Source organism: Solea solea, chromosome 11, assembly GCF_958295425.1.
Source record: "Solea solea chromosome 11, fSolSol10.1, whole genome shotgun sequence".
Classification (NCBI taxonomy): Eukaryota; Metazoa; Chordata; class Actinopteri; order Pleuronectiformes; family Soleidae; genus Solea; species Solea solea.
The window spans coordinates 12,510,756-12,521,702 of NC_081144.1; the positions used below are offsets into that span (position 1 = coordinate 12,510,756).

General features: G+C 40.1%; 1 protein-coding gene across 2 annotated transcripts; it reads left to right on the forward strand.

The window, feature by feature from the left end:
* The first annotated feature begins 434 nt into the window (after nt 1–434).
* On the forward strand, nt 435–6,236 carry idh3g (isocitrate dehydrogenase (NAD(+)) 3 non-catalytic subunit gamma). 2 transcript variants are annotated; one of them, XM_058644273.1, is made up of 13 exons: nt 435–586; nt 782–829; nt 1,281–1,292; nt 1,859–1,956; nt 2,051–2,166; nt 2,276–2,336; nt 2,455–2,587; nt 2,782–2,915; nt 3,026–3,128; nt 3,835–3,981; nt 4,107–4,201; nt 4,318–4,378; nt 5,340–6,236. In XM_058644273.1, the coding sequence occupies exons 1-13, from the start codon at nt 488–490 to the stop codon at nt 5,439–5,441; spliced, it is 1,209 nt and encodes a 402-aa protein (XP_058500256.1). In that variant the 5' UTR covers nt 435–487; the 3' UTR covers nt 5,442–6,236. The 2 variants fall into 2 exon arrangements, with proteins under 2 accessions (XP_058500256.1, XP_058500257.1); XM_058644274.1 differs by lacking the exon at nt 1,281–1,292.
* The last annotated feature ends 4,711 nt before the right edge of the window (nt 6,237–10,947 follow it).

Here is a 10,947-nt window from a genome sequence, read left to right on the forward strand (position 1 = left end):
TCCCTCCCCCCCTTTTTAATAACAAATAAGTGAATACAAAATAATAATAATGCATAAACAGCCACTTAAAAGCAATATCAATACAATCCAATACAACAATAAAAATGAAAGAAGAATAATTAAGAATATCTAACATTTATATTTGTGAATATGAAAGTGTCCTTATAATATAAAGATGTTTACAATGTTACATACGTGATTGTTTTGAAAGACAACCCCAGTAATTGTGTTTTTCCCTTCGATACATGTTTTATATCTAAAAAATATGAAATGAGCATTTATAAAGAAGGCGACATACAAAATAAAAACTAATTAAAACTAACTAAAAAAAACTAGTCAGAACTAAATAAAAACTCAAACTAATGGAAATCCTAAAAACTATTATAACTTTTGTTCAGAACAAATCTGACAATAAGCATACTGCATAAATCTAATCGAACTCTCGCGGGAACACAGCACCTCCTCTCTCCCCCTCCTCCTCCTCCTTATGCTCTTCATAATCAAGATGGCGTCCCACAGTGCTGTGCTCTCTGTGTCCAGGTTAATGTCTCCTTTCTGGGGCGGACACCTTGGAAATACGGTTAAAGTACGGGAAGGCATTTTCTTGCTGTTGTCATGTCGGTTTTCCAGCGTTGTTGTGTGACCACAGGTTTATCTCGTTCACTGTATCTGAACACAAGGTCACGCAGTCGAGCTGCGTTATTTTATCTTGACCCAAACTTAACATCACTGTACACAAATAATTTCACATAAACTCTCTTCATATCCGTCTCTTCACCAGGTGTTTGGAACAACGCTGACGAGTCACAGGAATAAGGTCACGCTCACAGTGAGTATAGTGAGGAGCGACTGTTTCAGGGTTGCTGCTGTGTTTGTATGAATAGAAATTCGGTGCTGCCATACACGTTAATATTGCTCATAAAGGCTTTTATGAGCAATATGGTCGGGCATTTATCAGAAACTCTTAACAGTTGCTGGAAGAAAGTGTGGGATCCACACACTGTATTTAATTACCATATCAATGTTTTAATCCCACAGATCTTAATCAACAATTGCCAAATTCAGTGGCTGATGAAGATCTTTGAATTCAAAAGGTTGCTCTGGTTAATTCACTTTTTTGGGAGCTTTGATTACAGTGTGTTGCTCTTGGTATTAGTTATAACAGTGCTGTATGTCCGTTGGCTGCGATAACTGTATTTGGATTTAACATTTTGCTTTTGCACAGCTGTCAAACTGACTCTTGTCTTTTTGCTTTCCTTGCTGTCCATCTATACCAACAGAGAGAAAACATTGTAAGTAGCTCACACCGATTACACTGTAATCTAATGAACCGTATCACTTCACAGTAAATATAATCTAAGTAAACTGTCTTTGATTATACATATGTCCTGCCATGGTTCTGTAATATTGTCACATTAACCCATTGGTTCTCAATTATTTTCTGTCATGCCCCCCCCCCCAGAGGACAGAAATGTTTTCACATCCCCCCTGAATTGAAATACTATTGTGAACCTGATGATATTTATTTATTTTATTTGCAGCAGCTTTGCATGTGCAAAAATAGTTCCCGATTGGTTGTTGTTCTGTGTATTCAGTGTGTCAGGGTGTGTTTGAGGACAATTTGGTGTTAAAGCTACAGAGTTATGGGTACAAAACATGGACAATGTGTAAAACTTTTGCACAGTACTTCTTTACATCAAGGTACACGTGAGGGCATAGAAAATCACATGTCAGAAATGTTAATTCCGTTGGATCTCAAATTGCATGTCTGTATTTGGGTCATTTCTGTTTAACCATTATCTGTTTAAGTTCATTGTAGTCCGTACACTTTATAATGTATCAAATGTCAATGTTACAGCCTCCTCCTGCAAAGTATGGAGGCAGACACACCGTGACCCTCATACCTGGAGATGGCATTGGTCCAGAGCTGCTGAATCATGTCAGAGAGGTCTTCAGGTTGGTTAGATTTAAACAAAATCATGTTCAAAAGTGTTGTGTGAAAGCAGGAGATGGCTGGTTCCTGAACGTGTGAATTGTATTCACGTTGTAGGTTCAGCTGCGTCCCAGTGGACTTTGAGGTGGTCCATGTCAACTCTGCTTTGGAGACTGATGATGATATGAATAATGCCATTACTGCCATCCGCCGTAATGGAGTTGCCCTCAAAGGTAAGCAAAGCCTGTTTTCCATGTGTGATAAGCGGAGCATGACAACATGAAAATTAGAGCACAGCTGTGAGCAGCACCTTGTTAATAACCTGCTTGACTCTCCCTATAGGTAACATTGAAACCAAGCACACCTTGCCACCATCTGTCAAATCCAGGAATAATGTCCTTCGGTAAGAGTTATAGTTACATTTTAGTCCATGTTGCTGCCATAATAATTAGTTATTTTTATTTATAACTTATTGTTTTCCCTCCCTTTTCACCTTTCTTGTTTCATATCTGTATCAATAGCACAAGTTTGGACCTGTTTGCTAATGTGATGCACTGTCAGTCCCTGCCTGGAGTCCAGACTCGCCACAAGAACATAGACATCATGATCATCAGGGAGAACACAGAGGGAGAGTACAGTAGCCTGGAGCACGAGGTCAGACTGAGTAAAAATCCAACTCAAGGAGATTTTTGATATGAAAAATGTTAGGAATAAGGTTCTAGGTTTTTGGGATTAAAGAATCAGTGTCATTGCTATATTCTCGCTGACCTCATTGATTTTAGTGTTCACTATTATGACTTTAGCTGCTCTTTATTAATTATTCCCCTCATTGTCTTTTTTTTTTTTAGAGCGTATCAGGGGTAGTTGAGTGTCTTAAGATCATCACCAGGAACAATTCCCTCCGGATCGCTGATTATGCCTTCCGACTGGCCAGGGAGCAAGGCCGTCAAAGGGTCACTGCTGTGCATAAGGCAAACATCATGTGAGTAATTCTGTATCCTACCAGGGTTGTCTTGGCTCCTGAGTCTTGCATCATATTCTGAGTCTCTCCAGAGGTGGAAATGTTGAGTATGGCCTTTCTGTTCCAAACAGGAAGCTCGGTGATGGCCTGTTCCTGCAGTGCTGCAGAGAGGTGGCTTCAGGTTACCCAGACATCACATTTGACAGTATGATTGTGGACAACACCACCATGCAGGTGATAATCAAACGTTTTGTTAAACATCAATTTAATCCAGTGTGTGCTGAAATTGAATATACTAGTTCCCATAATTGTGTTTTATATTAAAGTTTTATATCACTTTACAATAAAAAATATTTTGGCTCTAGAAGCCTTAAGGTCTTTGTTTGCGAAGTGTGCGGATAATTTGGATGTGAATTACAACGCACCCTCCCATGCCCATCCAGAGAGATGCTGAGTATCAAATCAATTATGAGGAAGAGGGGGGGAAATCGCATCACAGTCTGTCTGCAACCACAGCAAAATTACATGCCTGATGTGAATGCTGCATTGATTGGACACATGTTTGAAAAATATTTCAAATGTGCGAAAAATTCCCACGGGAAAAAAAAAATGCATCCGGTGTGCAAAGGCTTTTAGAATAAGCCTTCAATATGCACTTTTGACAAGAGCCTTGCCTCATGGGCTGCCATCATCTTGCGACGCCATATTTCTACAGCAGTTCAAAAGGGCAAACTAGCCAGAGTGTGTAATGTGCACTTTAGAATGGATACTTGCTCACATGAAAATACCACCATAGTTCGACTGGCAGAGTTGTCCTCTATTTGTTGCATTCTGCAGTCTCGTATAAGGTCACTAATTCGTACACACTGGACCTTTTAAAGGAATGTTTGTCAGTGTTAGTAAATGAAAATAATTTACCTTCCATTGTGTTTGTTTTCAGCTGGTGTCCAAACCCCAGCAATTTGACGTGATGGTGATGCCCAATCTGTACGGGAACGTTGTGAGCAATGTGTGTGCAGGCCTGGTGGGAGGGCCTGGCCTTGTGCCTGGAGCCAATTATGGTCAGGTCTATGCTGTCTTTGAAACGGTGAGTGTTTGGCAACTCGCGGTTAGGAGGCTTCTGTCCTGTCTGTTCTTATCGGATAAAAGATCCATGACTCTCATCCTGTTGCTGATAAAGTGTAACTCTTGCTTTTCATCTGCATCTCTCAGGCCACGAGGAATACTGGAAAGAGTATTGCTGACCGGAACATTGCTAACCCCACAGCCATGCTGCTAGCCAGCTGTATGATGCTGGACCATCTTAAGTAAGCTTTTCTAGACATAATAAATACATACATACCAAACTCTGGTTTCATATAAGATGGAATGTTTTGACTCCGCTATATCACTAATGTAAATATTTTGCATTAAATGTCTCCAGACTAAATGGCTATGCAAGTTTGATCCGGAATGCTGTCCTCACCACCATGAATGAAACCCGAGTAAGTTTTTCATTACTTACAGGTCCTTCCCTTTAGTTGTCTCACTGCCACACATTTGGCAGGTCATTGTTGTGTGACACAGGCTTTTGAGGTCCAGGTGGCAGGTCTGGCATGTTTCCTAGAAAGCGTTACACAAAGCAGCATTGTGTTGCCTTGTGTGCTATCTGACTGTAAAGTGTGTGGTGTTGATATTAAGTTCAGCTTTTGAGCATGATTTTAAAATCTGCTCTGTTTTATCATCTTCAGAAGCAGTCTGGTTGTTGCTGGCAATTTAGGGGTTGTATATTTAATTTTCTCCAGCATGAATCAGAGGACTGCTTACACATGCTTAAAGGGGCAAGATTGATAGCTTATTTAGGCACTTATAATGTCAATGAATGAACTTAAGTGATGTAATGACTTTCACAACCTCCTCCGTTGCCTAATATGGCCTGTAGACCGATTTATCTGAATTGAAGTTGGGTTTCTGCAAGATCTAACAGATGTGGTGCTATGCACGCTCCTGTATGCCTCAGGTCAACATCACAGACTGACTTCTGCCCACCATTAATAAAGCAACAAGGGGCTCCCAGCACATCACACACTCCAAGAGAAACAACAGCATAAAAAGCAAGAGAGAGTTTTCTCTAGAGCAGCCTGTCATGATGAACAACAAAGGCAAAGACTAGGGTGTTGCTTTAGTTACCTCATCAGTGTGCATCTTGTCCATGTGTAAAATACTGCGGTGTCCTGGATGCTCGCTCATGGCTATAGGGAGCCCTAGAGGCTCTAGAGAACTGTCTTGGATTTCTTGGTTAGACCCTGTACAAAAAAACAAACAAAAACAAAGCTTTCAATACAAGATGTGCTAGGGGACTCATTCCACAGCATTAATTAATAGTGTTAGGTTTTAAATTGCAGTGCTTGTGTTTGTGAGAAATCCTGATCATCCTTTTTTTTTTTTTTCTCTCTTTGTTTGCAGTTGCACACAGCGGATCTCGGGGGTCAGGGCACTACTTCAGAGGTTGTCCAATCTGTCATGAGGGTCATCCAGAGTAAAGGGCAGCTCATATCAGAGCTGTAACCCACCACTGAGGACACTGTGTACTCCGCTCATTAGAGGTGTGAATGTGAACAGGTGGACATTATGAGAAAAGCATGTCTATCTCCATAGCATCAGGTCTTAACACTGACATCACAATGTTCATAGGGCTTACTGTCCACTTCATCGTACAAACAACGTTATCCTTCTGTGGATTTCACATATCGCTGTGACCTTCACCGTACAGATTATAAAATGGTTTACTTTTGAAATAAATGTCATTGTTACTCCTGATGATACGTCCTATGTTACAGATGTATTTCCTGAGCTCATTAGATTCAGTCCGTTGATAATGAAACACCAAAGGTCCGTCTTTTGCAGTATAAGTCACCAAATATGATAATTGGGTCCTTACCATAATTGGGATGAGCATAGTGAGTATGCATTATGTAACATTTTGAATGCTATTTAATATAGATCATTATTTATTTAGCAAATTAAGACTAAGTCAACCTGATTGTGCAGTGTTCTTCTTTTGTCATTTTGTCAGATCGGGTATTATATTCTGTTCTGCCCTGTATAATCACGCCGTATTTACTGTACTTGTGATGTATCTATAGTTTTATACCGTAACATCAGACTTAAGTCATGTTGTTGCTGTAACTTTTCACCAAAATGTGGATCATGTCACAGTGTACTGTATTTCCCTGCTGTCTTCAAAGCTAACCACGGAAGAGCTTATAGCTTGATATGTAAAGAAAGGATTTATCATGTATGGAGGTCGGCAGTGTAAACTGTGTAATTCAATTATTATCAATAAATAAATATTCTATCTTACATTTATCTTGGGTTTGGAGATTTTCACAAAAAAGATCAAACACTTAAATTAATTATATTGATAAATACTCAGTTTGCTGGTATTCTTTTTTTATTCTTTTTTTTTTTAATTCAACATTCTTGCAATTAGTATTACCTTCATGAAAATTATGCTACGTTAAGCTGAAGTGTTCCTATTATTTTGTCAGCTCCAACCAATCTTCCAAAATGATCACAAAGTTGAATCACTTTGAAACTGAACATTACAATCTTTATGAAATAGGAGATGATTCAAAACATCTTGAATTTTTGTCTCGGCTTCAAATAAAAGCCTTTTTCTGGCCTCTAGCTTGGGATAGGATTATTTTCCTAAAAAAAAAAAAAAAGAAATGGCTCACTTATCCCTCCATTTGTTTTACAATTTCACGCTCCATCAGTGTCTTTAAACATTGGCTGACATGCTGCTGTTTTACTTTTCATCATTAGGTGGCAACATCACTTTCTGGAACTGCCAATAACTAGCATGAAGCAAAACAGGCTTGTGCGGTCAGGAGTAAATGTAGAATAAGAATAACTAGTCTCTATCACCATATATGTATATCCTTAGTGCACTGACTCTACCGGGGGAAAATCATTGAGGATACAAGAATCTCTGGCAGTCGCATTGTTTCACATTATGGACAACATCAACCAACATAGTCCTTAATCTCTTTGAGGGATTTCTACGAATCATCTCTTAGCCTCAGACTGTGACAAACGTGACTAATTCTGGATTTGATCATGGTAAAAAAGTAAACAATTTTTTAAAAATCAAACCAAGTTATTTATCCTGATTTCTTCAGGTTAGACAAATGGGTTTTATTTGTTTGTTTTTTCTTATTTTCTCAAGATGTTCTACATGAGAGCGCAGCAGGAAGCAGAGAGTGTAGATGTTATGCTGGCACATCTTTCAGCAGTGACCTCCTGTTCACATATATTAAACAAATAATCCCAGTAGGGTCCGAGATGATTGGAGCTCATCTCACTGTAATTACACAGGTCAATTTATCATGTGTCCGGTTCTGTGGGAACCGTTTCCTCGAGAAATCATTTGTGAACAATTCCCTTTCCCAATTTTTTTTTCTTTTTATAGATTTGGTTGTCCCAGGAAATCCACAACGATACACAATAATACAATGTGCTGTGTGTGAAATGTGCAGGGAATCGCTTTGTGTTTACCCTTGGCCTCTGCCAGCTGGCTGTCTATAACCATTCTACTCCCTCTCCATTCATTTCTGTATTCACTCTACTGAAACGGACATGGCTCATAAATGCCCATGCTTTATTTATTTTAGAATCGCTATTTTAGAACAGCTTTTCCGTATCGCATTCCACTCGGGCTGTTTATCTCATCGTACCTTTCATCTGTGTAGGAGGAGCTACACACTTTTCCCCCTGTGACCCCGTCACCTCATGGCATGCCTCTCCCTCTCGAGCTGATCCATACCCTGCGAGCCTCTGCTGGAGCTGTGCCATGAGGCAGATGTATGGATGTTTGTGAAAAGATGGAGATGTTGCAACAAACCACCGATCACTTGACCTTTATGGGCCATCATTCGGCTCCTATATAAACCTGGGAAGAGGCCAAACTTGCTTTACAACCTCTAAAGGATCTTTTCCAGACCCATCTCTTGACTGCTTTTCTTTTGATTGGGGAGGCGGACTGGTCTACTCTTCCAAAGAAATAAATCATTTGATAATTGTTCAGAACATGATTTGATTTTCCAGAGACATTGTAGGGATTCTCTGGAAAGAGATGGCACAATCTAACACAATTGTTCAAATCTCATTAGATCAGGTTTGATGCAGACATATTAAATCCAAATTCTGCTTTTGTTTTTGTCAAACATTGACTGATGAGATTGATGAATGGAAACTGTCAAGTCACGGTATTTGCACTCGTAGGTAGATTTGTTTTGCAATTTTAAGATGAAGACATCCTTTGACAAACATGTCACAGACAGCATGGATGCGATAGAATTAAAAACAATTACAGCCTTATTTAAAACTAAATAAAAGTGTTCCAGGCTCCAATAATCAAAACTTCAAATACATCATTCTGAAAATATATGTATCTATGTCATTTATACACACATATATATATATATATATTATTATATATATAATGTTTTTTTTTGTTGTTTATTTACTTGCTCCTCTTTTTATTTTCCTGTATATTGGAAATGCCATGCTTAATCATCTTTAATCCTTTTAAAATAAATGTTAATCTGAAAGGTCTAAACCTAACGGCTGTACTGTATAGCACTAGATTATATAACAGCTTTTTTTCTGTTCATGAGTTTTGGTCCTGATCGTTCCCAGAGCACTAACGTTGTCAGTCTTAATCCAGTGCAAAGCAAGATTTGACAAGTTATTCCCACGACATGAAGACGCTATCCTCTCTCATGTTGATCGCCTCTGCTACGCAGTGCAGTGCGGTGCAGTGCAGGTGATCATAATCAATCAACTTGCTTCTGATCACTCTCAGCCAAGCACAGCTGCATCCAGTCAGCCAGCTCTTAATGGGGCTTATTCTCAGCCCTCAGCGATGGCTAAGTTACATTCAGCTACGTCAACAGTCAGCAATTCTCCATTACTTGGGCCTGGCTGTGTGTGTTTTTGGTCCCTATGTTTGTCTGACTTTCTCCTCTCAGGAATTCACAGAATCTCCTTAAGAAAAGAGTGACAGGCTCAATCAGAGCTGTTTGTGAATGGGTCATTGGGACAAGTGAGTGATGATGTTTTCTTTGCAGAAATGTATGTAGAAAAGAGCTAAAACAGCATAGACAACAACAAGGGAATGATGGTGAGGTTTAGTTGGCGATGGGAGGAAAAACTGAATGATATACACGGCTGCTGTACTTGAATTACTAGGGAGTTTGTGGCACAGTAAGCTGTTAAAACACTTCATCACCACCTTATCTTTCAAAATAAAGCAGCAGATTCCTGTCTGCTCCTTTATCAGGAGCTGCACACGTTTTTTTCAGAGCTGGTTTTGCACAAGCCTACCTACCGCCTAGTGAGATCACAAGATGCTTATCATCGCTCTGCTATAGCTGAGGTCATCTGTCTGTGATCCCAATCAGCAAATAATTGTTTTTCCAATGATCTGTTTTAGTTGCTCATCTACCTGTTAGAGGACCGACTGTTGGTCGACAGCATTGAATCCTTCCACTTGCACCACCTTGAGTATGTGCAGACCAACATGATGCTTGACCTTGGGTCATGCATTCAGACAGTCTTGCTGACTTGACTGTCCACCATGACACCACTGTAATCCATCCATAGATACCAGGGGCTCCCCACTCTGACCTCATCATAGTGAAAACGTATCTGCTTATTTGAAAGGAAACACACATGCCATGTTGTACTGTATGTGGCTCCAGCATGCCTAGTTATATAAAAACGTCAGCCCACATAGTTCTTTCTATTTTCTACTATCCCCAGGGGAAGAAGTGCAGAGCTTCAGGCAAAGCTATTTGCGTAACATGTATGTGCACATTGGTAGGTATATGATTACAGGTCTGCTTACAGGTCTTAAAGACGTGCGCACATCTGCATACGCTTTTCCTGACACCGTGCTCTTCGCTCCAGGAAGAGGAACTGACCCTACCTGTGTTACAAGAGCCAGGCCTTTCCACAGCCCTACTCGAGTATTCTCCCCTGTCAGTGGTACAGTGAGATTAAATGTTGCATGAGTGGGTTTAGCATGTGTATGGGTTGCTTTACTGCATTGTGTCTAAATATGAACCTGTCTGTCATGCTCACGTTTCCTTAACTACCTCACGAGCCCCCTCCCTATTTCTGTTTGGTTTTATATGTATGATAAATTAGTGCACTGGCGCTTCTATCTGGGTGTTGTGAGAACACTGAAACGATGTCTAGATGTCTATCATCAGAGAGCAGCGGGTCATTGCAGCACTTGGAGAGAACACGGGCGGAAGGAGAGCGAAAACGGTGATTGATTAGGTACTGATGCGCTACACTTTCCAACTGAAACCTGTCTTTCCAACCTTTGTTGCCAGTATTTCTCCCGCCCTATGTCTCTTTTTCAGTTTCTCTCGCCTTTGATCTTCCTATCTGTAATGTTACTAAATGTTTTCCCATCTGTGCTCTTGCTGAGTTCAGTGGGTACTTGCATTACATCAAGGCAAGCATGCTGCGCTCATGACAACCTGCATTACACTGCCCTTATGTCATTACAACTCTGCTCCCCTGAAATTGGAGCATCTTGGCACTTTGACAACTCAACAACCCCCCACTTTCCAGCCCTTGTGTTCGTTAGTTCAAAAACAATGTGTTCTTGCCGTTGCCAAAACAAAGCATATTTCCCAGCGACGCTTAAGTAATTTAATCTAATAAATCTCTTCCACATCCAGTGAGTCAGCTCTGTGTGCAGTGAGCTGTCATCTCCCACCTGTTGCCAGACACATGCTGTCAAGAGACTAAATATGTCATACCATAACTCCCTAAGTGACAAATGAAATGTTTACATTTTGTGGTTTTGGAAAAAATGTTATCATACGGTCAAGTCCTTTTTAAGTCGTTGTCTGTAACTTTCATTTAACGGTAGCTGAAAAAAACATTTTGAGTCGCTCTCGTTCTGCTGTCATTTGTGATCCCTTTCCTAATTTCTGCTTATTTTGATCCCCACCCTCTTCTTAAATGTCTGCACCACTCTTCCCCACTCCTG

Coding starts and splice junctions, on each gene's coding strand:
- idh3g (XM_058644273.1), top strand. CDS start 488: ATGCTCTTCATAATCAAGATGGCGTCCCACAGTGCTGTGCTCTCTGTG. Junction 2,916..3,025: donor GTGCATAAGGCAAACATCAT/GTGAGTAATTCT, acceptor TGTTCCAAACAG/GAAGCTCGGTGATGGCCTGT. Junction 3,129..3,834: donor TGGACAACACCACCATGCAG/GTGATAATCAAA, acceptor GTTTGTTTTCAG/CTGGTGTCCAAACCCCAGCA.